The sequence below is a fragment of the Salmo trutta genome, unplaced genomic scaffold (genome assembly GCF_901001165.1).
Source record: "Salmo trutta unplaced genomic scaffold, fSalTru1.1, whole genome shotgun sequence".
NCBI lineage: Eukaryota > Metazoa > Chordata > Actinopteri > Salmoniformes > Salmonidae > Salmo > Salmo trutta.
The window spans coordinates 1-27,500 of record NW_021822879.1 but is presented as its reverse complement, the minus strand read 5'-3'; the positions used below and the strand labels follow the sequence as shown (position 1 = coordinate 27,500).

Here is a 27,500-nt window from a genome sequence, read left to right as displayed (position 1 = left end):
GTCCCTCGACTTCTTGGCGCTGACGGAAACATGGATTACCACAGAAAACACTGCTACTCCTACTACTCTCTCCTCATCTGACCACGTGTTCTCGCATACCCCTAGAGCATCGAGCCAGCGGGGTGGTGGCACTGGAATCCTCATCTCTCCCAAGTGGACATTCTCTCTTTCTCCCCTGACCCATCTGTCTATCTCCTCCTTTGAATTCCATGCTGTCACAGTCACTAGCCCATTCAAGCTTAACCTCCTTCTTTCCACTCCTCTCCTCTTTTGACCTCACCCTCTCACCTTCCCCCTCTACTCACAAGGCAGGCAATACGCTTGACCTCATCTTTACTAGATGCTGTTCTTCTACTAATCTCAGTGCAACTCCCCTCCAAGTCTCCGACCACTACCTTGTATCCCAGTGCCACCACCCCGCTGGCTCGATGCTCTAGGGGTATGCGAGAACACGTGGGCAGACGAGGAGAGAGCAGTAGGAGTAGCAGTGTTATCTGTGGTGATCCATGTTTCCGTCAGCGCCAGGAAGTCTAGGGACTGGAGGGTAGCATAGGCTGAGATGAACTCAGCCTTGTTGGCCGCAGACCGGCAGTTCCAGAGGCTGCCGGAGACCTGGAACTCCACGTGGGTCGTGCGCGCTGGGACCACCAGGTTAGAGTGGCAGCGGCCACGCGGTGTGAAGCGTTTGTATGGCCTGTGCAGAGGGGAGAGAACTGGGATAGACAGACACATAGTTGACAAGCTACAGAAGAGGCTACGCTAATGCAAAGGAGATTGGAATGACAAGTGGACTACACGTCTCGAATGTTCAGAAAGTTAAGCTTACGTTGCAAAAAAATCTTATTGACTAAAATGACACAGTACTGCTGGCTGGTGGAGTAGGCTAGCTAGCAGTGGCTGCGTTGTTGACTTTGTTTGAACGTGTAGCTGGCTAGGTGTGGCGAATCGCATCTCTGCATGTCTGGAAGACATATCAGTGTGGTGGCACTGGAATCCTCATCTCTCCCAAGTGGACATTCTCTCTTTCTCCCCTGACCCATCTGTCTATCTCCTCCTTTGAATTCCATGCTGTCACAGTCACTAGCCCATTCAAGCTTAACCTCCTTCTTTCCACTCCTCTCCTCTTTTGACCTCACCCTCTCACCGTCCCCCCCTACTCACAAGGCAGGCAATACGCTTGACCTCATCTTTACTAGATGCTGTTCTTCTACTAATCTCCCTGCAACCCCCTTGTGGCGAATCGCATCTCTGCATGTCTGGAAGACATATCAGTGTGGATGACGGATCACCACCTCAAGCTGAACCTCGGCAAGACGGAGCTGCTCTTCCTCCCGGGGAAGGACTGCCCGTTCCATGACCTCGCCATCACGGTGGACAACTCCATTGTGTCCTCCTCCCAGAGTGCTAAGAGCCTCGGCGTGACCCTGGACAACACCCTGTCGTTCTCCGCTAACATCAAGGCGGTGACCCGATCCTGTAGGTTCATGCTCTACAACATTCGCAGAGTACGACCCTGCCTTACACAGGAAGCGGCGCAGGTCCTAATCCAGGCACTTGTCATCTCCCGTCTGGATTACTGTAACTCCCTGTTGGCGGGGCTCCCTGCCTGTGCCATTAAACCCCTACAACTCATCCAGAACGCCGCAGCCCGTCTGGTGTTCAACCTTCCCAAGTTCTCTCACGTCACCCCGCTCCTCCGCACACTCCACTGGCTTCCAGTTGAAGCTCGCATCTGCTACAAGACCATGGTGCTTGCCTACGGAGCTGTGAGGGGAACGGCACCTCCGTACCTTCAGGCTCTGATCAGGCCCTACACCCAAAGAAGGGCACTGTGTTCATCCTCCTCTGGCCTGCTCGTCTCCCTACCTCTGAGGAAGCACAGTTCCCGCTCAGCCCAGTCAAAACTGTTCGCTGCTCTGGCACCCCAATGGTGGAACAAGCTCCCTCACGACGCCAGGACAGCGGAGTCAATCACCACCTTCCGGAGACACCTGAAACCCCACCTCTTTAATACCTGGGATAGGATTAAGTAATCCTTCTAACCCCCCCCCCCCCAAAAAAAAGATATAGATGTACTATTGTAAAGTGGTTGTTCCACTGGATATCATAAGGTGAATGCACCAATTTGTAAGTCGCTCTGGATAAGAGCGTCTGCTAAATGACGTAAACGTAAACGTTAATTTCAAAGCCTTGTGCATTTAATTCAGCTTGTTATTTCAAAGCCTTTTACATTTAATACAACTTGTTATTTCAAAGCCTTCTACATTTAATTTAGCTTGTTGTGACCCGCGGAAACAACTTTGAAGACCACGGCCACAAAATGTAAAATCCTCAAAAGTTCTTAGGAGAAACCAACAACGTTATTTCAACAGAGCTCAGTCCTTATTATCAGATGTATTTGTTTCTGAAATCCGACTTTTTGGATATAATGCTAATGATATGTTAGAGAAAAACCCTCCTGAACCATTCAGAACATGAACAATCAGATTTGTCTTGCTAAAATGTATTTTATAACATAAGGAAGTGACAGCACATTTTGAACCAGGACAGAGTGGGTGGATACCTTACAAACACACAAATGAAGTCCTTCAGTGTGTGTGTGTGTGTGTGTGTGTGTGTGTGTGTGTGTGTGTGTGTGTGTGTGTGTGTGTGTGTGTGTGTGTGTGTGTGTGTGTGTGTGTGTGTGTGTGTGCTAACCAGACTCTCTGCTCTCTGGCGTTCCTCTCTGGTCGTCCAGTCGTAGGTCACTCAGCAGGTGTTCTAGAATCTTCAGTGGTGTTCCAGACACCACCACATACCTACACACAGAGAAGAGTTACACACACACACACACACACACACACACACACACACACACACACAAAACAAACATGAATGCACACACACCTGCCAGAAGCACAGGAGGAACAGCAGGAGGAGTATTCCTCAGAGCTGCTACCTCTCCTCTCGCATTCTTCCCTGTCCTCTTCTTCCTCCTCATCCCCCCCTTCCTCATCAATGTAAGGTAGACTACTCCAGTCATCTTCATCCTTATCATCCTCATCATCAATGTAACGCAGGTAAGGGACGTTGAAGGTCGGGACAGTACTACTACTACTACTACTACTACTACAGTCATCATCATCATCACCAGCCTCTTCATCTTCTGCCTCCACTAGTGTGACAGTTCTCTGATCCATCCCAATTCCTCCAGAGGACCCCCTCTCCCTAGCGCCACATGCCCGGCCAGGCTGCTCCGACCTGCTCCCCCTGACTGCCAAAAGGAGATGTACTGAGGCCTCCCCTCTCCCTGCCTAACACCAGAGGCACTCCCACAGCCCCCCCCCCCCCCCCCCCCCACACACACACACTCCCTTTATAAAGCGCAAACACACCCTCCAGGCAGAAAACAGTCTTGCTTTCTCCCTTCAAGACAAGAAAACTATTCTCTCTCTCTCTCTCTGTCTCTCTCTCACTCGCTCTCTCCCTGTCTCTGTCTCTCGCTCTCTGTCTCTCTCTCTCTGTCGCTTTCTCCGTTTCTGTCTCTCTCTCTCCCTGTCTCTCACTCGCTCTCTCTCTGTCTGTCTCTCTCTGTCTCCCTCTGTCCATCTGTCTCTCTCTCCTTGTTTCTGTCTCTCTCCCTGTTTCTGTCTCTCCCTCGCTCTCTCCCTGTCTCTGTCTCAGTTTGAGAACGACAGAGACAGGTTGAGAGGGACAGAGACAGGTTGAGAGGGACAGAGACAGGTTGAGAGGGACAGAGACAGGTTGAGAGTGACAGGTTGACAGGTTGAGAGGGACAGAGACAGGTTGAGAGGGACAGAGACAGGTTGAGAGGGACAGAGACAGGTTGAGAGGGACAGAGACAGGTTGAGAGGGACAGAGACAGGTTGAGAAGGACAGAGCGAAAGAGAAATAGGATACTGACCTCTTCTCTCCATCTTCTTCTCTGGCTCCTCCCCCTGATGGCGATGAGGCGGGGTTAGGTGATGATGTCACTGATGATGGCACTCTCTGTAGCACAAGGACATCCCGCCCCCTTTCCTTAAGACACACCCTCCCTACCACCTCTCCCTGAGAGAGGTATAGAGAGACAGAGGTGATACAAATGGTCAATTGGTATTGTATATAGTATAGACAGAATGGTCCATTGGTATTGAATAGACAGAATGGTCCATTGGTATTGTATAGACAGAATGGTCCATTGGTATTGTATAGACAGAATGGTCCATTGGTATTGTATAGACAGAATGGTCCATTGGTATTGTATAGACAGAATGGTCCATTGGTATTGTATAGACAGAATGGTCCATTGGTATTGTATAGACAGAATGGTCCATTGGTATTGTATAGACAGAATGGTCCATTGGTATTGTATAGACAGAATGGTCCATTGTTATTGTATAGACAGAATGGTCCATTGGTATTGTATAGACAGAATGGTCCATTGGTATTGTATAGACAGAATGGTCCATTGGTATTGTATAGACAGAATGGTCCATTGGTATTGTATAGACAGCATAATAGCATACTTTGGAAGTGTAGTATAGTTTTTATAGTTTGGTATTGTATAGTATAGTTTAGTAGCATGGTAGTATAGCATATTAGTATAGTATACTTTAGCTGTACAGGAATATAGTTTAGTATTGTATAGTACAGTAGTATGGTTTAGTAGTATAGCAGTATAGCAGAGCAGTATAGTATACTTCAGTAGTAGAGTATTATAGGTTAGTATTGTATAGTAGGATAGTATAGTTTTGTAGTGTAGTAGTACAGCATAGGAGCATAGAACACTTTAGTAGTATAGGTCAGCATTGTATAGTATAGCAGTATAATTTAGTGGTATAGAATAGTTTAGTATTATAGTTTAGTATTGTATAATATATAATTTAGTAGTATAGTATAGTAGTAGTATAGTAGTATGGTATAGTATGATATATAGTATAATTTAGTAGTATATTACAGTAGCATAATAGTATAGTATACGTTAGTAGTATAGTTTGGTATTGTATAGTAGTATAGTCTAGTAGCATAGTGGTATACCATAGTAGTGTCGTATACTTTAGTAGTATGGCAGTATAGTTTAGTATTGTATAGTAGTATAGTTTAGTAGTTTAGCATAATAGTATAGTATAGTTTACTTTTGTATACTATGGTAGCATAGGATAGTAGTATAGCATAGTAGTATAGCGGTATAGTATAGTTCAGTAGTATAGTTCGGTAGTATAGTAGTATAGCATAGTAGTATGGTAGTATAGCATAGTATAGTAGTGTAGTTTAGTAATATGTGCATTTGTATTTATTATGGATCCCCATTAGCTGCTGCCAAAGCAGCAGCTACTCTTCCTGGAGTCCAACAAAATTAAGGCAGTTTATACAATTTTAAAAACATTACAATACATTCACAGATTTCACAGCACACTGTGTGCCCTCAGGCCCCTACTCCACCACATATCTACATTACTAAATCCATGTGTATGTATAGTGCGTATGTTATTGTGTGTGTGTGTGTGTGTATTTATTTTTGGAAAAAATGTTATTTCACCTTTATTTAACTAGGCAAGTCAGTTAAGAACAAATTCTTATTTTCAATGGCGGCCTAGGAACAGTGGGTTAACTGCCTTGTTCAGAGGCAGAACGACAGATTTTTACCTTGTCAGCTCGGGGATTCGATCTAGCAACCTTTCGGTTACTGGCCCAACACTAACCACTTGGCTACGTGCCGCCCCAATACTATACTACGCTATACTACTATGTTATACTACTATACTATACCATACTATTAAACTATACGGCTATACTATACTACTGAACTATACTACTAAACTATACTACTAAACTATGCCACAATACTACTGTACTATTCCACTGTACTATACTACTATACAGTGCCGCCACACTACACTACTAAACTATACTGCTATGCTATACTAATATACTGCCGAACTATACTGTACTACTAAACTATACTACTATGCTACTATACTATACTGCTATACTATACTACTCTGCTATACTACTAAACTATGCTATACTGCTAAACTACACTATTATACTATACTACTGTACTATACTACTATGCTATACTGATATGCTACTAAACTATACAACTAAACTACACAACTATACTATACTACTATACCGCTAAACTACACTACTTTATGGGAGGCACACCGAACTACATAGAGCCATGATTACATGGATCTCTATTCCACATCAAGTAACTGACTCAAGCAGTAAAATAAGATTTAATAAACAGATTAAAAAACACCTTATGGAACAGTGGGGACTGTGAAGCAACACAAACATAGGCACAGACAGATACACACCTAAAGGTTAAATATATATTTTTAAATGTGTATATATATATATATATATATATATATATATATAGTATAGTGGTATAGTGTAGTAGTATATTACGGTGGCATAGTATAGTAGTATAGTATAGTATAATGGCACAGCATGGTAGTATAGTGTAGTATAGTAGCATAGTGGTATGGTATAGTACTGTAGCGCATAGTATAGTTTAGTAGTATAGTATAGTGGTATAGTTGTAGTTTAGTAGTGTAGTATAGTGGTATAGTTCAGTAGTTTAGTAGCATGGTATAGTATAGCAGTATAGTATAGTGGCATAGTTGCATAGTATAGTATAGTAGTATAGTTTGGTAGTATAGTAGTATAGTATAGCAGTATAATTTAACAGTTTAGTGGTATAGTACAGTGGTATAGTATAGTGATATAGGTCAGTAGTATAGTACAGTTGTATAGTAGTATAGTACAGTGGTATAGTTTAGTAGTATAGTACAGTTGTATAGTACAGTGGTGTAGTATAGTACAGTGGTATAGTATAGTGATATAGGTCAGTAGTATAGTACAGTTGTATAGTAGTATAGTACAGTGGTATAGTTTAGTAGTATAGTACAGTTGTATAGTACAGTGGTGTAGTATAGTACAGTTGTATAGTACAGTGGTATAGTTCAGTAGTATAGTACAGTGGTATAGTTCAGTAGTATAGTACAGTGGTATAGTTCAGTAGTATAGTACAGTGGTATAGTTTAGTTGTATAGTATAGTGGTATAGTTTAGTAGTATAGTACAGTGGTATGGTTTAGTTGTATAGTACAGTGGTATGGTTTAGTTGTATAGTACAGTGGTATAGTTTAGTTGTATAGTACAGTGGTATGGTTTAGTTGTAAAGTGGTATATTTGAGTAGTATGGTAGTATAGTATAGTGGTATAGTTTAGTAGTATAGTGTAGTAGTATAGTACAGTGGTATAGTTCAGCTGTATAGTATAGTGGTATATTTGAGTAGTATAGTATAGTATAGTGGTATAGTTTAGTAGTTTAGTGGTATAGTTTAGTAGTATAGTATATCGGTATAGTTTAATAGTTTAGTAGTATAGTATATCGGTATAGTTTAATAGTTTAGTAGTATAGTATATCGGTATAGTTTAATAGTCACACACACACACACACACACACACACACACCATCAAGTTCTTGTGAGCGGCAGATGAAAAGGACTGTCTGATATCTGATACAGGGTTACCCCTCCCTGCAAACACAACCAATCACACACACACATCTGTCGCAGCAGGACCAAAACTACTCAATACACCCAGACTGTGTTCTTTCTGATGACTCATGTGTTAATGGCCCCTCACCAGGTGCTGATGTCATCTGATCCTCTCACCAGGTGTTATCCTTCCACCCAGCCCTCCCCTTTCCTCTCTCCCCCCTGTCCTCTCTCCCCCCCAGCCCTCCCCTGTCCTCTCTCCCCCCTGTCCTCTCTCCCCCCCAGCCCTCCCCTGTCCTCTCTCCCCCCTGTCCTCTCTCCCCCCCCAGCCCTCCCCTGTCCTCTCTCCCCCCTGTCCTCTCTCCCCCCCAGCCCTCCCCTGTCCTCTCTCCCCCCTGTCCTCTCTCCCCCCCAGCCCTCCCCAGCCCTCTCTCCCCCCAGCCCTCTCCCCCCCCAGCCCTCTCTCCCCCCAGCCCTCTCTCCCCCCTGTCCTCTCTCCCCCCCAGCCCTCCCCTTTCCTCTCTCCCCCCTGTCCTCTCTCCCCCCAGCCCTCCCCTTTCCTCTCTCCCCCCCTGTCCTCTCTCCCCCCAGCCCTCCCCTTTCCTCTCTCCCCCCTGTCCTCTCTCCCCCCAGCCCTCCCCTTTCCTCTCTCCCCCCTGTCCTCTCTCCCCCCAGCCCTCCCCTTCCCTCTCTCCCCCCAGCCCTGCCCTTTCCTCTCTCCCCCCAGCCCTCCCCTTTCCTCTCTCCCCCCTTGTCCTCTCTCCCCCCTGTCCTCTCTCCCCCCAGCCCCCCCTTTCCTCTCTCCCCCCAGCCCTCCCCTTTCCTCTCTCCCCCCTTGTCCTCTCTCCCCCCTGTCCTCTCTCCCCCCAGCCCTCCCCTTTCCTCTCTCCCCCCCTGTCCTCTCTCCCCCCAGCCCTCCCCTTTCCTCTCTCCCCCCAGCCCTCCCCTGTCCTCTCTCCCCCCAGCCCTCTCCCCCCCCAGCCCTCTCTCCCCCCAGCCCTCCCCTGTCCTCTCTCCCCCCCAGCCCTCCCCTGTCCTCTCTCCCCCCTGTCCTCCCCTGTCCTCTCCCCCCAGCCCTCTCTCCCCCCAGCCCTCCCCTGTCCTCTCTCCCCCCAGCCCTCCCCTGTCCTCTCTCCCCCCAGCCCTCCCCTGTCCTCTCTCCCCCCAGCCCTCCCCTGTCCTCTCTCCCCCCCAGCCCTCTCTCCCCCCAGCCCTCTCTCCCCCAGCCCTCTCTCCCCCCAGCCCTCCCCTGTCCTCTCTCCCCCCAGCCCTCCCCTGTCCTCTCTCCCCCCAGCCCTCCCCTGTCCTCTCTCCCCCCAGCCCTCTCTCCCCCCCAGCCCTCTCTCCCCCCAGCCCCCCCCTGTCCTCTCTCCCCCCAGGCCTCTCTCCACCCAGCCCTCCCCGTTCCTCTCTCCCCCCAGCCCTCCCCTTTCCTCTCCCCCCCAGCCCTCCCCTTTCCTCTCCCCCCCAGCCCTCTCTCCCCCCCAGCCCTCCCCTGTCCTCTCTCCCCCCAGGCCGCTCTCCACCCAGCCCTCCCCTTTCCTCTCTCCCCCCCAGCCCTCCCCTTTCCTCTCCCCCCCAGCCCTCTCCCCCCCCCAGCCCTCCCCTGTCCTCTCTCCCCCCCAGCCCTCTCTCCCCCCCAGCCCTCCCCTGTTCTCTCTCCCCCCAGGCCTCTCTCCCCCCAGCCCCAGCCCTAGCCTGCCTTCTCCTTGGTCTAACGGTTAAGACAGAGCGAGAATGGTTATAGTAGGAATTTGACTAGTTATCTAAGTTAACTCTACAGGTCTTTAAGCGGCCCCTCAATCCAGACCCGGAGCTCATTGGCCAGACCTGTGTGTGTGTGTGTGTGTGTGTGTGTGTGTGTGTGTGTGTGTGTGTGTGTGTGTGTGTGTGTCTGGTGGTCCAGATCAGATGTGATGTTATGTAACTTTATGAAAATACCTAATTTCACCAACAGTGCCCTAGAGGACGCTGGGAAAAATGTTCCTGATAACAAACAGTTTATCTAACGGCAACACAAACACACTCTCTCCAAAAAACAACACACACTATCCTTTACAGGCACTCCAAAAACAACACACACACACACACACACACACACACACACACACACACACACACACACACTCTCTCTCTCTCTCTGGAGAGTTACTGCCCACACAAGACAACATCCATTCAGTATGAGAAAGTATGCTGGGGATGAAATAGAAAAACAGAGTTAAAAAATGTTCTGGACTGAAAGGAAAGGAATGGTCAGAATGTTCTATATTAGAGAGAGAGTGTGGTCTTTCACATTAGTTCCAACAGAAGACTGGCTGACATATAGGCAGAGAGAAAAGGAAAGGAAATCACATATATACAGTTCAACTAGCTCTCACAGTCTCACGTCGTAATTACACGGTCATCCATGTTTCTCAAACCTAAAATGTTGAAGTTGTTGCAAACATTACATTTCGAGGTGGTTAAGGTTAGGCATTTACTCCAAATGGTTAAGGTTAGGCATTTACTCCAAATGGTTAAGGTTAGACATTTACTCCAAATGGTTAAGGTTAGACATTTACTCCAAATGGTTAAGGTTAGGCATTTACTCCAAATGGTTAAGGTTAGACATTTACTCCAAATGGTTAAGGTTAGACATTTACTCCAAATGGTTAAGGTTAGACATTTACTCCAAATGGTTAAGGTTAGACATTTACTCCAAATGGTTAAGGTTAGGGTTAAGGGTTAAGGTTTGGGATAGGTTTAAAACTGGAATAAAAAAAAAGGATTTTAACTTGAACTTGCAACCTTTGAAATCAGAGGCAGATGCTTACGCCCATCCACCATCTCCGTACACAACACTCTAACAAAACTGAAACCAGCTTGAAGGTAACAGCGCTCACTGTTGCCCCTAGTGGCCAGTTTCCACATCATCTCCCGACATCCTCAGACATGGAATGATGTTGGAATACTGGCTTGTATCACGGGTGACCTGGCTGATTTAGTCAAACACAGACACACACACAGACACACACAGACACACACACACACACACACACACACACACACACACACACACACACACACACACACACAGACACAGACACACACAGACACACACAGACACACACACACACAGACACACACACATACATACACATACACACAGACACACACATACATACACATACACACAGACACAGACACACACATACACACACACACACACACACACACACACACACAGCATTGTGAAACACTGATGTAAAGTCCGGCTAAAAAGGAAAGGAGGGCCTCATGGAACAGCTACAGGAAGTACTCTCTGTTCCCTTCCTGTTCCTACACCGACTTCTTTGTGTGTGTGTGTGTGTATATAGAGTGTGTGGTTTGCACGTCCTTTCCAAGAACCAGGCACACCTATCACAATACAGATATGGGCAGTATAAATGAGTATACGCTGAATGATGTTTGAGAGAAACATTAAGCAAATGAACTGACACACACATATACACACACACACACACAGACACACACACAGACACAGACACACAGACACACACACAGACACACACACACACAGAGACACACAGACACACAGACACACACACAGACACAGACACACAGACACACACACACACACAGACACACACACACACACAGACATAGACAGACACACACACACACAGAAGCAGTGTAGACAGGTAGTAAGTGTGTAACAGTTTAGGAATGTGAAATGAAACACTTGGCCTTGCTGAGTGATGTCATATCAGACACCATCAGCCTCTAATCAGGGCACGTGTGAGTGATGTCATATCAGACACCATCAGCCTCTAATCAGGGCACGTGTGAGTGATGTCATATCAGACACCATCAGCCTCTAATCAGGGCACGTGTGAGTGATGTCATATCAGACACCATCAGCCTCTAATCAGGGCACGTGTGAGTGATGTCATATCAGACACCATCAGCCTCTAATCAGGGCACGTGTGAGTGATGTCATATCAGACACCATCAGCCTCTAATCAGGGCACGTGTGAGTGATGTCATATCAGACAATCTCAAATCACATTTTATTTGTCACATGTGTTGAATACAACCTTACCGTGAAATGCTTACTTACAAACCCTTAACCAACAATGGAGTTTTAAGAAAAATAAGAGTTAAGAAAATATTTACTAAATAAATAAAGTTTAAAAAAAGGAACACAATAAAAATAACAATAAAGAGGCTATATATTGGGGGTACCGGTACAGAGTCAATCTGCGGGGTACAGGTTAGTTGAGGTAATTGAGGTAGTTTGTACATGTAGGTAGGGGTAAAGTGACTATGCACAGATAATAAACACCGAGTAGCAGCAGTGTACAAAATAACAATTAATAAAAAATGGGGGGTCAATGCAAATAGTCTGGGTAGCCATTTGATTAGCTGTTCAGGAGTCTTATGGCTTGGGGGTAGAAGCTGTTAAGAAGCCTTTTGAACCTAGACTTGGTGCTCCGGTACCGCTTACTGTGCGGTAGCAGAGAGAACAATCTATGACTAGGGTGACTGGAGTCTTTTATCATTTTTAGGTCCTTTCTCTGACACCGCCTGATTTAGAGGTCCTGGATGACAGGAAGCTTGGCCCCAGTGATGCACTGTCCTCTCTCCCCACAGCGCCTTGCGGTCAGATCCCGAGCAGTTGCCATACCAGGCAGTGATGTAAACAGTCAGGATGCTCTCGATGGTGCAGTTGTAGAACTTTTTTAGGATCAGAGGACCCATGCCAAATCTTTTCAGCTTCCTGAGGGGGAATAGGCGTTGTTCACGTGCCCTCTTCACGACTGTCTTGGTGTGTTTGAACCATGATAGTTTGTTGGTGATGTGGACACCAAGGAGCTTGAAGCTCTCAACCTGCTCCACTACAGCCCCATAGATGTGAATGGGGGCGTGCTCAGCCCTCCTTTTCCTATAGTCCACGATCATCTCCTTTGTCTTGATCACGTTGAGGGAGAGGTTGTTGACCACATGGTCAGGTCTCTGACCTCCTCCCTATAGGCTGTCTCATCGTTGTTGGTCATCAGGCCTACCACTGTTGTGTCATCAGCAAACTTAATGATAGTGTTGGTGTCGTGCTTGGCCACGCAGTCGTGGGTAAACAGGGAGTACAGGAGGGGACTACACACGCACCCCTGAGGGGCCTCCTGTGGATCTGTTGCGGCAGTATGCAAATTGGAGTGGGTCTAGGGTTTATGTGATAATGGTGTTGATGTGAGCCATGACCAGCATTTCAAAGCATTCCATGGCTACAGATGTGAGTGCTATGGGTCGGTAGTCATTTAGGCAGGTCACCTTAGTGTTCTTGGGCACAGGGACTATGGTGGTCTGCTTGAAACATGTTGTTATTATTGAAAATGTCTGTGAAGACACTTGCCAGTTGGTCAGCTCATGCTCCGAGTAGGTGTGCTGGTAATCCGTCTGGCCCAGCGGCCTTGTGAATGTTGACCTGTTTAGCCTCTCATCAAGGCATGTGTGAGTGATGTCATCCGATAATATCAGCCTCTAATCAAGTCATGTGTGAGTGATGTCATCCGATAATATCAGCCTGTCATCAAGGCATGTGTGAGTGATGTCATCAGATAATATCAGCCTCTAATCAAGGCACGTGTGAGTGATGTCATCAGATAATATCAGCCTCTAATCAAGGCACGTGTGAGTGATGTCATCAGATAATATCAGCCTCTAATCAAGGCATGTGTGAGTGATGTCATCAGATAATATCAGCCTCTAATCAAGGCATGTGTGAGTGATGTCATCAGATAATATCAGCCTCTAATCAAGGCATGTGTGAGTGATGTCATCAGATAATATCAGCCTCTAATCAAGGCATGTGTGAGTGATGTCATCAGATAATATCAGCCTCTAATCAAGGCATGTGTGAGTGATGTCATCAGATAATATCAGCCTCTAATCAAGGCATGTGTGAGGGCTACACCACTGCTTATAACCATCTATAAGTTAACTATCTAAGACAGGGGTGTCGAACTCATCAAGCTGGACAGTCAATAAACTGTATGAATGTCGGTTCATTATCATTTCTACAGTTTCGATTTGGATTTAGTCATTAGAAAGTATATTAAGTTCATTTCCCCCCTATTTTCTTTTCTCCACAAAAAACTAAATGAACATACTCAAGCCACCCGAGCGCTTGTGACTCCTGATCTAAAATGTTCCAGATAAATGATCTCCAGATAAATGACCTCCAGATAGATGATCTCCAGATAAATGATCTCTAAATGATCTCCAGATAAATGATCTCCAAATGACCTCCAGATAAAAGATCTCTAAATGACCTCCAGATAAATGATCTCTAAATGATCTCCAGATAAATGACCTCCAGATAAATGATCTCCAGATAAATGACCTCCAGATAAAGGATCTCCAGATAAATGATCTCCAGATAAATGATCTCTAAATGATCTCCAGATAAATGATCTCTAAATGATCTCCAGATAAATGACCTCCAGATAAATGAACTCTAAATGATCTCCAGATAAATGACCTCCAGATAAATGACCTCCAGATAAATGACCTCCAGATAAATGACCTCCAAATAAATGATCTCCAGATAAATTATCTCTAAATGATCTCCAGATAAATGATCTCCAGATAAATGACCTCCAGATAAATGACCTCCAGATAAATGATCTCCAGATAAATGATCTCCAGATAAATGACCTCCAGATAAATGATCTCTAAATGATCTCCAGATAAATGACCTCCAGATAAATGATCTCTAAATGACCTCCAGATAAATGACCTCCAGATAAATGATCTCTAAATGATCTCCAGATAAATGACCTCCAGATAAATGATCTCTAAATGACCTCCAGATAAATGACCTCCAGATAAATGACCTCCAGATAAATGATCTCTAAATGACCTCCAGATAAATGACCTCCAGATAAATGACCTCCAGATAAATGATCTCTAAATGACCTCCAGATAAATTATCTCCAGATAAATGATCTCTAAATGACCTCCAGATAAATGATCTCTAAATGACCTCCAGATAAATGATCTCTAAATGACCTCCAGATAAATGACCTCCAGATAAATGATCTCTAAATGACCTCCAGATAAATGACCTCCAGATAAATTATCTCCAGATAAATGATCTCTAAATGACCTCCAGATAAATGATCTCTAAATGACCTCCAGATAAATGACCTCCAGATAAATGACCTCCAGATAAATGACCTCCAGATAAATGACCTCCAGATAAATGACCTCCAGATAAATGACCTCCAGATAAATGACCTCCAGATAAATGATCTCTAAATGACCTCCAGATAAATGACCTCCAGATAAATGACCTCCAGATAAATGACCTCCAGATAAATGATCTCTAAATGACCTCCAGATAAATGACCTCCAGATAAATGATCTCTAAATGACCTCCAGATAAATGACCTCCAGATAAATGACCTCCAGATAAATGACCTCCAGATAAATGACCTCCAGATAAATGACCTCCAGATAAATGACCTCCAGATAAATGACCTCCAGATAAGGACTCCAGTTATGCATTTGGTTTCCTAACTTAATAGCTTGCAAGATCAAGCTTCTTGGTTACAGCAGAGACAATTCATCAACTCCTGGATAAAGACTCCTGCTGCCTAAATTTGTATGTCAGTAAACAAACAAAACAAATATTTCTTTGTATTTTTTACGTTTGTAAATAAATAGCGCCCCTTGTGTGCACCGTATACCCTGGTATGGTACAGGAACCGTATGAAGGAATAAACATCTGGATAGCACCAAACCTTGTGTGTGTGTGTGTGTGTGTACTCACGATGGGGTTGCGATGGTCTGGTACTCTGTAGTTCTGGTTCTGTAGCAGTCTGCAGCCGTCCTTAGCCAGTCTCTGGACCATCTCTAGTCTGGTCAGCTCCTCGCGTCCACACACACCGTCAGGCCGCACACACACACTCCCCACGTTGCCGCGGAGCGAACACACCCCCCCCAGCTGTAAGGAGGGGGGCTGAGAGAACAGGTAGCTTAGTCCACAACCCAACGACATCATCGGGGTCAGAGGTTAAATATAAGGGCAGATTAACACCCCAAAATAACTCTCTCTATTTCGATCAAATCTACCCGACTCTCACTGTCAGTCAGTCTTTCTGTCTGTCTCAGGGTCTCTTCCTGTCTCTCTGTCTGTAAATCCTTCTCTCTTTCTCTCTATGTGCTCTCTTTGCTGTCCCAAACTATCTGAACTCACTCTCTCTATGTCTGTTCTTCTGAACAGCGGTGGTGCCTCCTCCCTAGCAGAGGGCTGGCTTTAGAAACACTGTGTCTGGGCGGGAGAGGGTTACCCTAACTCTAACACACCCAGATGTCCCACTGGAACGGCACTATAACATAAACCCATAGAATTACGAAGGCAGACATGACATGACATGAGAGAGAAAGAGAAAGAGAGAAAGAGAGAGAAAGAGAGAGAGAGAGGAAAGGAAGAAAGAGAAAGAGAGAGCATGTGTGTATAGTGAAGAACAGTGAAACAAACAGTGAAGAACAAACACCATTGTAAATACAACCCATATTTATGTTTATTTATTTTCCCTTTTGTACTTTAACTATTTGCACATCATAACAACACTGTATATATACATTTGAAATGTCTTTATTCTTTTGGAACTTTTGTTTACTGTGAATTTTATATTGTTTGTTTCACTTTTGTTTATCATCTATTTCACTTGGTTTGGCAATGTAAACATATGTTTCCCCATGACAACAAAACCCTTCAATTGAAATTGAGAGAGAGCGAGAGAGGGGGAGGAAGGGGGCAGAAACAAGGAAATTGAAAGGACAAGGCAGGAGAGTAGATTAGAGAGAGTAGAGGAGAATAGATTAGAGAGAGTAGATTAGAGAGAGTAGATTAGAGAGAGTAGAGGAGAGTAGATTAGAGAGAGTAGAGGAGAGTAGATTAGAGAGAGTAGAGGAGAGTAGATTAGAGAGAGTAGAGGAGAGTAGAGGAGAGTAGATTAGAGAGAGTAGAGGAGAGTAGATTAGAGAGAGTAGATTAGAGAGAGTAGAGGAGAGTAGAGGAGAGTAGATTAGAGAGAGTAGAGGAGAGTAGATTAGAGAGAGTAGAGGAGAGTAGATTAGAGAGAGTAGAGGAGAGTAGAGGAGAGTAGATTAGAGAGAGTAGAGGAGAGTAGATTAGAGAGAGTAGATTAGAGAGAGTAGAGGAGAGTAGAGGAGAGAGAGTAGAGGAGAGTAGAGTAGAGAGAGTAGATTAGAGAGAGTAGAGAGAGTAGATTAGAGAGAGTAGAGGAGAGTAGATTAGAGAGAGTAGAGGAGAGTAGATTAGAGAGAGTAGAGGAGAGTAGATTAGAGAGAGTAGAGGAGAGTAGAGGAGAGTAGATTAGAGAGAGTAGAGGAGAGTAGATTAGAGAGAGTAGAGGAGAGTAGATTAGAGAGAGTAGAGGAGAGTAGATTAGAGAGAGTAGAGGAGAGTAGATTAGAGAGAGTAGAGGAGAGTAGATTAGAGAGTAGAGGAGAGTAGAGAGTAGATTAGAGAGAGTAGATTAGAGAGAGTAGATTAGAGAGAGTAGAGGAGAGTAGATTAGAGAGAGTAGATTAGAGAGAGTAGAGGAGAGTAGGAGAGTAGATTAGAGAGAGTAGAGGAGAGTAGATTAGAGAGAGTAGAGGAGAGTAGAGAGAGTAGATTAGAGAGTGTAGAGGAGAGGAGAGGAGAGTAGATTAGAGAGAATAGAGGAGAGTAGAGTAGAGAGAGTAGATTAGAGAGAGTAGATTAGAGAGAGTAGATTAGAGAGAGTAGGAGAGTAGATTAGAGAGACTAGAGGAGAGTAGAAGAGAGTAGATTAGAGAGAGTAGATTAGAGAGAGTAGATTAGAGAGTAGATTAGAGAGAGTAGATTAGAGAGTAGATTAGAGAGAGTAGATTAGAGAGTAGATTAGAGAGTAGATTAGAGAGAGTAGAGGAGAGGAGAGTAGATTAGAGAGAATAGAGTAGGAGAGTAGAGGAGAGTAGAGGAGAGTAGATTAGAGAGAGTAGAGGAGAGTAGATTAGTGAGTAGATTAGAGAGAGCAGAGGAGAGTAGATTAGAGAGAGTAGAGGAGAGTAGGAGAGTAGATTAGAGAGAGTAGATTAGAGAGTAGATTAGAGAGAGTAGATTAGAGAGAGTAGATTAGAGAGTAGATTAGAGAGAGTAGAGGAGAGAGTAGATTAGAGAGAGTAGATTAGAGAGAGTAGATTAGAGAGAGTAGATTAGAGAGTAGATTAGAGAGAGTAGATTAGAGAGAGTAGATTAGAGAGAGTAGATTAGAGAGTAGATTAGAGAGAGTAGATTAGAGAGAGTAGATTAGAGAGTAGATTAGAGAGAGTAGATTAGAGAGAGTAGATTAGAGAGAGTAGATTAGAGAGAGTAGATTAGAGAGAGTGAAGAAAAAGACTGGAGGGGAAAACTTTATTCTCCTCCCTGTGTTAGGGATGAACTGATGTTGTGGAGGAAGGTTCTATCTGGGAAGGAGAGGAGGGTAGTTAGAGGGTAGTTAGAGGGTAGTTAGAGGGGTAGTTAGAGTGGTTAGAGGGGGGTAGTTAGAGGGGGGTAGTTAGAGGGTGGTTAGAGGGGGGTAGTTAGAGAGGGGTAGTTAGAGGGTGGTTAGAGAGGTAGTTAGAGGGGTAGTTAGAGCGTGGTTAGAGGGGGGTAGTTAGAGGGGGGTAGTTAGAGGGTGGTTAGAGGGTGGTTAGAGGGGGGTAGTTAGAGGGGTAGTTAGAGAGTGGTTAGAGGGGGGTAGTTAGAGGGGGTACTTAGAGAGTGGTTAGAGGGGGGTAGTTAGATGGGGGTAGTTAGAGGGTGGTTAGAGGGGTAGTTAGAGGGTGGTTACAGGGGTAGTTAGAAGGTGGTTAGAGGGGGGTAGTTAGAGGGTGGTTAGAGGAGGGATAGTTAGAGGGTGGTTAGAGGGGGGTAGTTAGAGTGTGGTTAGAGGGGTAGTTATAGAGGGTAGGTTGTATTGGGTATGGAGAGGAGGGTAGTTAGAGGGGGTAGTTAAAGGAGGGATAGTTGGGGGGTAGTTAGAGGGGGTAGTTAGAGGGTAGTTAGAGGGGGTAGTTAAAGGAGGGATAGTTAGGGGGTAGTTAGAGGGTAGTTAGGGGGATGTTAGAGGGTGGTTAGAGGAGGGTAGTTAGAGGGTGGTTAGAGGGGTAGTTAGAGGGGGGGTAGTTAGAGGGTAGGTTGTATTGGGGATGGAGAGGAGGGTAGTTAGGGGGGTAGTTAGAGGAGGGGTAGTTAGAGGGGGTAGTTAGAGGGGGGGTAGTTAGAGGGTAGTTAGAGGGGGTAGTTAAAGGGGGTAGTTAGAGGGGGTAGTTAGAGGGGGTAGTTAGAGGGTGGTTAGAGAGGGGTAGTTAGAGGGTGTATAGAGGGGGTAGTTATAGAGGGTAGGTTGTATTGGGGATGGAGAGGAGGGTAGTTAGGGGGGGTAGTTAGAGGAGGGGGTAGTTAGAGGGTAGTTAGAGGGTGGTTAGAGGGGGGTAATTAGAGGGGGGTAGTTAGAGAGTGGTTAGAGGGGTAGTTAGAGAGTAGTTAGAGGGGGGTAGTTAGAAGGTGGTTAGAGGGGGGTAGTTAGAAGGTGGTTAGAGGGGGGTAGTTAGAAGGTGGTTAGAGGGGTAGTTAGAGGGTGGTTAGAGGAGGGTAATTAGAGGGGGGTAGTTAGAGAGTGGTTAGAGGGGTAGTTAGAGGGTGATTAAAGGGGGGTAGTTAGAGGGGGGTAGTTAGAGAGTGGTTAGAGGGGTAGTTAGAGGTGGTTAGAGGGGTAGTTAGAGGGTGGTTAGAGGGATAGTTAGAGGGTGATTAGAGGGGGGTAGTTAGAGGAGGGTAGTTAGAGAGGGTAGGTTGTATTGGGGATGGAGAGGAGGGTAGTTAGAGTGGGTAGTTAGAGGAGGGGTAGTCAGAGGGTAGTTAGAGGAAGGTGGTTAGACGGGGTAGTTAGAGGGTGGTTAGAGGGTGGTAGTTAGAGGAGGGCAGTAAGAGTAGGAGTAGTTAGAGGAGGTAGGTTGTATTGGGGAAGGAGAGAAGGGTAGTTAGAGGGGTAGGAGGACGGGGTAGTTAGAGGAGGGTAGTTAGAGAAGGGGTAGTTAGACGGGGAGGTTTTATTGGGGAGAGGAGGGCAGTTAGAGGAGGTGGGGTGGTCCCTTGGGTACTGGTGGTAGTATGATGGTATCATCAGTAGCAGGCAGTGTGGAATGTTTATTTACATTGGATTCTACACTGTTTGGATTGAGTGTGTGTGTATGTGTGTTGACTGGCTGAGAGCAGGGAACTTCCTGCGAGTGAAAATATCGCAGAGTGCCACCACACACACACACACACACACACACGCACAAACACACACACACACACAAAAAAAGCACCTTCCCGCAAACACCCTGATAACAACACACACCATCAGACCAACAAATAAACAAATAAAAAGTATTAAGGACAATAATAAGTGCTATTAAACAAAGACAAATCCAGAATAGACGAATCAACAGACCACACTAAGTGTAAAAATAAGTGTGGGTTAGAGTTAGGGTTAGGGTAGTGGGTTAAGGTTAGTTAGGGTTAGTTAGAGTTAGGGTTAGTTAGAGTTAGGGTTAGGGTTGTGGGTTAGAGTTAGGGTCTATTTGCCCCTTTTCCCTTATTTTTTCCTTTGTCCCGAATCTAACCCCTAGTTCCTAATTCCCAATCCCAATTCCTAAACCTAAACCTAACCCCTAGACCCTAATACTCAACCCTAACCCCTAGACCCTAATACTCAACCCTAACCCCTAGACCCTAATACTCAACCCTAACCCCTAGACCCTAATACTCAACCCTAACCCCTAGACCCTAATACTCAACCCTAACCCCTAGACCCTAATACTCAACCCTAACCCCTAGACCCTAATACTCAACCCTAACCCCTAGACCCTAATACTCAACCCTAACCCCTAGACCCTAATACTCAACCCTAACCCCTAGACCCTAATACTCAACCCTAACCCCTAGACCCTAATACTCAACCCTAACCCCTAGACCCTAATACTCACCCTAACCCTAACCCTAACCCTAACCCTAACCCTAGACCCTAATACTCAACCCTAACCCCTAGACCCTAATACTCAACCCTAACCCCTAGTCCCTAATACTCAACCCTAACCCCTAGACCCTAATACTCAACCCTAACCCCTAGACCCTAATACTCAACCCTAACCCCTAGACCCTAATACTCAACCCTAACCCCTAGACCCTAATACTCAACCCTAACCCTAGACCCTAATACTCAACCCTAACCCCTAGACCCTAATACTCAACCCTAACCCCTAGACCCTAATACTCAACCCTAACCCTAACCCTAACTCTAACCCTAACCCCTAGACCCTAATACTCAACCCTAACCCCTAGACCCTAATACTCAACCCTAACCCCTAGACCCTAATACTCAACCCTAACCCCTAGACCCTAATACTCAACCCTAACCCCTAGACCCTAATACTCAACCCTAACCCCTAGACCCTAATACTCAACCCTAACCCCTAGTCCCTAAATCCTAAATCCCAGTCCCTCTACCCTACTTTAACCCCTAGATCTGAACACTTAAGCCCTAGTTCCCAAATCCTGATTCCCTATCCTAACCCTAACCCTATCCTAACCCCTAGACCCTTATACCTAACCCTAACCCCTAGACCCTTATACCTAACCCTAACCCTATCCTAACCCCTAGACCCTTATACCTAACCCTAACCCTAATCCTAACCCCTAGACCCTTATACCTAACCCTAACCCTAATCCTAACCCTATCCTAACCCCTAGACCCTTATACCTAACCCTAACCCTAACCCTATCCTAACCCCTAGACCCTTATACCTAACCCTAATCCTAACCCCTAGACCCTTATACCTAACCCTAACCCCCAGTTCCTAAAATCCTAACCCTAATCCCCCACCCCAATCCTTAGATCCTCATCCCTAACCCTAACCCCTAGACCCCATATCTAATCCTAATTTGACCCCAACCCTGACGTTAACCCTAACCCTAACTCTAACCCTAACCCCAAGTTCCCAAATCCTAACCCTAATTTCCCACCCTAACTTTAACCCCTACACCCCCTTATCTAACCCTAACCCTTGGAGCTCATATACCTAACTCTAACCCCTACACCCCCTTATCTAACCCTAACTTCTGGACTATCGCTCTGACCTTGGCCCCTGGTCCCTAATCCTTAGGATTGTATTCCTGGTTCTTAACACAGGTTTTATTTTAAATTATGATCCTGGTCCTCTTTAAATATTCTTCTTCCCCCCACCCCCTTTTTTTTAGACATTAAAGTATTTTTATACAAAAGTTTTACCATTTATTTTAAAAGTTTTGCCAGTGCCAGTGCACATCAGATTCGTCTGTCATTATTAAACCTAACCCTAACTCTAACCCTAACCCACAACCCTAACCCTAACCCACAACCCTAACTCTAACCCACAACTCTAACTCTAACCCACAACCCTAACTCTAACCCTAACCCACAACCCTAACCCTAACCCACAACTCTAACTCTAACCCACAACCCTAACTCTAACCCTAACTCTAACCCTAACCCACAACCCTAACCCTAACCCACAACTCTAACTCTAACCCACAACCCTAACTCTAACCCTAACTCTAACCCTAACCCACAACCCTAACCCTAACCCACAACCCTAACTCTAACCACAACCCTAACTCTAACCCTAACTCTAACCCACAACTCTAACTCTAACCCACAACCCCAACTCTAACTCTAACCCACAACCCTAACCCTAACCCACAACCCTAACTCTAACCACAACCCTAACTCTAACCCACAATCCTAACTCTAATCCACAACCCCAACTCTAGCTCTAACCCACTACCCTAACTCTAACTCTGACTCTAACCCACAACCCCAATCCTAACTCTAACCCACAACCCCAACTCTAACCCACAACTCTAACCCACAACTCTAACCCACAACTCTAACACACAACTCTAACCCACAACTCTAACACTAACACTAACACTTACCGACAACCCTAAGTCACCTGTCTCCCATCTTCTACTTCCTTGCTAAAACACAGAGAACAGCCAAGTAAACACATGCACACACTCGCAGACACTCATATGCATGAGCGCACACACACACACACACACACGCACACGCACACGCACACACACGCACACACAGAGTATAAATTATTGAAGGAGAGTAAAAGGTGTATTCTGTATACAGACGGACAAACACTACTCCCTCTTCCACTTCCTGCACTTCTCCCCTGTTCTACTCCCTCTTCCACTTCCTGCTCTTCTCCCCCGTTCTACTCCCTCTTCCACTTCCTGCTCTTCTCCCCTGTTCTACTCCCTCTTCCACTTCCTGCTCTTCTCCCCTGTTCTACTCCCTCTTCCACTCCCTGTTCTTCTCCCCTGTTCTACTCCCTGCTCTTCTCCCCTGTTCTACTCCCTCTTCCACTCCCTGTTCTTCTCCCCTGTTCTACTCCCTGCTCTTCTCCCCTGTTCTACTCCCTCTTCCACTCCCTGTTCTTCTCCCCTGTTCTACTCCCTGTTCTTCTCCCCTGTTCTACTCCCTCTTCCACTTCCTGCTCTTCTCCCCTGTTCTACTCCCTGTTCCACTTCCTGCTCTTCTCCCCTGTTCTACTCCCTCTTCCACTTCCTGCTCTTCTCCCCTGTTCTACTCCCTCTTCCACTTCCTGTTCTACTCCCTCTTCCACTTCCTGTTCTACTCCCTCTTCCACTTCCTGCTCTTCTCCCCTGTTCTACTCCCTCTTCCACTTCCTGTTCTACTCCCTCTTCCACTTCCTGTTCTACTCCCTCTTCCACTTCCTGCTCTTCTCCCCTGTTCTACTCCCTCTTCCACTTCCTGTTCTACTCCCTCTTCCACTTCCTGTTCTACTCCCTCTTCCACTTCCTGCTCTTCTCCCCTGTTCTACTCCCTCTTCCACTTCCTGTTCTACTCCCTCTTCCACTTCCTGTTCTACTCCCTCTTCCACTTCCTGTTCTTCTCCCCTGTCCTACTCCCTCTTCCACTTCCTGCTCTTCTCCCTGTTCTTCTCCCTGCTCTTCTCCCCTGTTCTTCTCCCCTGTTCTACTCTCTCTTCCTCTCCTGCGTTAGTGTGTGTGAGTGTCCTACCGTGGTGTTCTCGTCGCTGGGTGTGGGTGTCTCTCGGGGGATGGAGTCTGGTGACTCTGGGCCACCCTGCTCTGCCACTACAACCATGTTAGATTGACAGCTGTCAGGACAAAGCCACAACTAAAACAAATATTTTATTTGCTGAAACTAAAGGAAATCTTACAGTGGCACAAATACACATAGTACAGTAATACACTCACTGGCTTTGCGAGCCTTGCGGGCGAGAGCAACAGCCAACTCATTCTGCACCTGCAGAGACAGAACATACACAATCAGTATGGCAGCTCATTTCACACACACACACACACACACACACACACACACACACACACACACACACACACACACACACACACACACACAACTAACCGTGGAGGTGAGCCTATCTAATGCTTTCATCTGGAGAAAGCTGTCCCCACAGATATCTCTGTTTCCCTCTGCGTCCTCCTCAGACCTATAACACAAACACACACCATTAGTTTTCCAGTCTTCTCTTCATGTCTCTCCACTGGTCTCTACTGGTCTCTACTGCTCTCAACTGGTCTCTACTGCTCTCAACTGGTCTCTACTGGTCTCTACTGCTCTCTACTGGTCTCTACTGCTCTCTACTGCTCTCTACTGGTCTCCACTGGTCTCCACTGCTCTCTACTGGTCTCTACTGGTCTCTTCATGTCTCTCTACTGGTCTCCACTGCTCTCTACTGGTCTCTACTGCTCTCTACTGGTCTCTTCATGTCTCTCTACTGGTCTCCACTGCTCTCTACTGGTCTCCACTGCTCTCTATTGGTCTCTACTGGTCTCCACTGGTCTCTACGGTCTCCACTGCTCTCTACTGGTCTCTACTGCTCTCTATTGGTCTCTACTGGTCTCTACTGCTCTCTACTGCTCTCTACTCGTCTCCACTGCTCTCTACTGCTCTCTACTGGTCTCTACGGTCTCCACTGGTCTCTACTGGTCTCTACTGGTCTCCACTGCTCTCTACTGGTCTCTACTGTTCTCTACTGGTCTCCACTGCTCTCTACTGGTCTCTACGGTCTCCACTGCTCTCTACTGGTCTCTACTGGTCTCCACTGCTCTCTACTGGTCTCTACGGTCTCCACTGCTCTCTACTAGTCTCTACTGGTCTCTACTGGTCTCCACTGCTCTCTACTGGTCTCTACGGTCTCCACTGCTCTCTACTGGTCTCTACTGCTCTCTACTGGTCTCCACTGCTCTCTATTGGTCTCTACTGCTCTCAACTGCTCTCTACTGGTCTCTACTGGTCTTCACTGCTCTCTACTGGTCTCTACGGTCTCCACTGCTCTCTACTGGTCTCTACTGCTCTCTACTGGTCTCCACTGCTCTCTATTGGTCTCTACTGCTCTCAACTGCTCTCTACTGGTCTCTACTGGTCTCCACTGCTCTCTACTGGTCTCTACGGTCTCTACTGGTCTCTACTGGTCTCTACTGGTCTCCACTGCTCTCTATTGGTCTCTACGGTCTCCACTGCTCTCTACTGCTCTCTACTGGTCTCTACGGTCTCTACTGGTCTCTACTGGTCTCTACTGCTCTCTACTGGTCTCTACGGTCTCCACTGCTCTCTACTGGTCTCCACTGCTCTCTACTGGCCTCTACGGTCTCCACTGCTCTCTACTGGTCTCCACTGCTCTCACTGCTCTCTACTGGTCTCCACTGCTCTCTACTGGTCTCTACGGTCTCCACTGCTCTCTACTGGTCTCCACTGCTCTCACTGCTCTCTACTGGTCTCCACTGGTCTCTACTGGTCTCTACTGTCTTAACTGGTCTCTACCATCTCTACTGGTCTCTACTGTCTCAACTGGTCTCTACTGGTCTTTACTGTCTCAACTGGTCTCTACCATCTCTACTGGTCTCTACTGTCTCAACTGGTCTCTACTGTCTTTACTGTCTCTACTGGTCTCAACTGTCTCAACTGTCTCCACTGCCTCTACTGGGCTCTACTTTCTCTACTGGCCTCTTCTGTCTCAACTGGTCTCTACTGTCTACTGGTGTCTACTGGTCTCTACTGTCTCAACTGCATCTACTGATCTCTACTGTATCTACTGGTTTCTACTGGTCTCTACTGTCTTTACTGTCTCTACTGCTTCTACTGGTCTTTCTGTTGGGTGTCTCTACTGCTCTCTACTGGTCTATTCATGTCTCTCTACTGGTCTCCACTGCTCTCTACTGTTCTCCACTGCTCTCTACTGGTCTCTACTGCTCTCTATTGGTCTCTACTGCTCTCTACTGCTCTCTACTGGTCTCCACTGCTCTCTACGGTCTCCACTGCTCTCTACTGGTCTCTACTGGTCTCCACTGCTCTCTACTGCTCTCTACGGTCTCCACTGCTCTCTACTGGTCTCAACTGCTCTCTACTGGTCTCCACTGCTCTCTACTGGTCTCTACGGTCTCCACTGCTCTCTACTGGTCTCCACTGCTCTCTACTGGTCTCTACTGGTCTCCACTGCTCTCTACTGGTCTCTACGGTCTCCACTGCTCTCTACTGGTCTCCACTGCTCTCTACTGGTCTCTACGGTCTCCACTGGTCTCTACTGGTCTCTACTGTCTCAACTGGTCTCTACTGTCTTAACTGCTCTCTACTGTCTCAACTGCTCTCTACTGGTCTCTACGGTCTCCACTGGTCTCTACTGTCTTAACTGGTCTCTACTGTCTCAACTGGTCTCTATTGTCTTTACTGTCTCTACTGGTCTCAACTGTCTCAACTGTCTCTACTGCCTCTACTGGGCTCTACTTTCTCTACTGGCCTCTTCTGTCTCAACTGGTCTCTACTGTCTCTACTGGTGTCTACTGGTCTCTACTGTCTCAACTGCATCTGCTGATCTCTACTGTATCTACTGGTTTCTACTGGTCTCTACTGTCTTTACTGTCTCTACTGCTTCTACTGGTCTTTCTGTTGGGTGTCTCTACTGCTCTCTACGGGCCTCTCTGCTGGTGTCTCTACTGGCCTCTACTGTCTCTCCTGCTCTCTACTGTTCTCTCTGCTGGGTGTCTCTACTGGTCTCTGCTCTCCACTGGTCTCTACTGGTCTCTCTGCTGGGTGTCTCTACTGCTCTCTCTGCTGGGTGTCTCTACTGGTCTCTACTGGTCTCTCTGCTGGGTGTCTCTACTGGTCTCTACTGGTCTCTCTGCTGGGTGTCTCTACTGGTCTCTACTGGTCTCTCTGCTGGGTGTCTCAACTGGTCTCTCTGCTGGGTGTCTCTACTGGTCTCTACTGGTCTCTCTGCTGGGTGTCTCTACTGCTCTCTACTGGTCTCTCTGCTGGGTGTCTCAACTGGTCTCTCTGCTGGGTGTCTCTACTGGTCTCTACTGGTCTCTCTGCTGGGTGTCTCAACTGGTCTCTCTGCTGGGTCTCTACTGCTCTCTACTGTTCTCTCTGCTGGGTGTCTCTACTGGTCTCTACTGGTCTCTGCTCTCCACTGGTCTCTACTAGTCTCTCTACTGGTCTCTCTGCTGGGTGTCTCTACTGGTCTCTACTGGTCTCTCTGCTGGGTGTCTCTACTGCTCTCTACTGCTCTCTACTGGTCTCTCTGCTGGGTGTCTCTACTGGTCTCTACTGTCTCTACTACTCTCTACTGGTCTCTCTGCTGGGTGTCTCTACTGGTCTCTCTGCTGGGTGTCTTTACTGCTCTCTACTGGTCTCTACTGGTCTCTCTGCTGGGTGTCTCTACTGGTCTCTACTGTCTCTACTACTCTCTACTGGTCTCTCTGCTGGGTGTCTCTACTGGTCTCTCTGCTGGGTGTCTCTACTGGTCTCTCTGCTGGGTGTCTCTACTACTCTCTACTGGTCTCTCTGCTGGGTGTCTCTACTGGTCTCTACTGCTCTCTGCTGTG

The 27,500-nt window shown here is 46.4% G+C and overlaps 1 protein-coding gene across 1 annotated transcript in view; it reads right to left on the bottom strand.

Annotated features, from left to right (window-relative positions):
* The window catches only part of LOC115186244 (rap guanine nucleotide exchange factor 5), a gene marked incomplete at its 5' end in the record, with an annotated part of 51,742 nt that extends 27,636 nt beyond the window's left edge, over positions 1-24,106 (bottom strand). Inside the window, 7 exon segments of the mRNA XM_029745913.1 lie at positions 2,698-2,798; positions 3,905-4,050; positions 15,306-15,494; positions 22,533-22,574; positions 23,653-23,729; positions 23,853-23,901; positions 24,022-24,106. Coding sequence (XP_029601773.1) covers positions 2,698-2,798; positions 3,905-4,050; positions 15,306-15,494; positions 22,533-22,574; positions 23,653-23,729; positions 23,853-23,901; positions 24,022-24,106 — 689 coding nt within the window.
* Between the last annotated feature and the right edge of the window lie 3,394 nt (positions 24,107-27,500).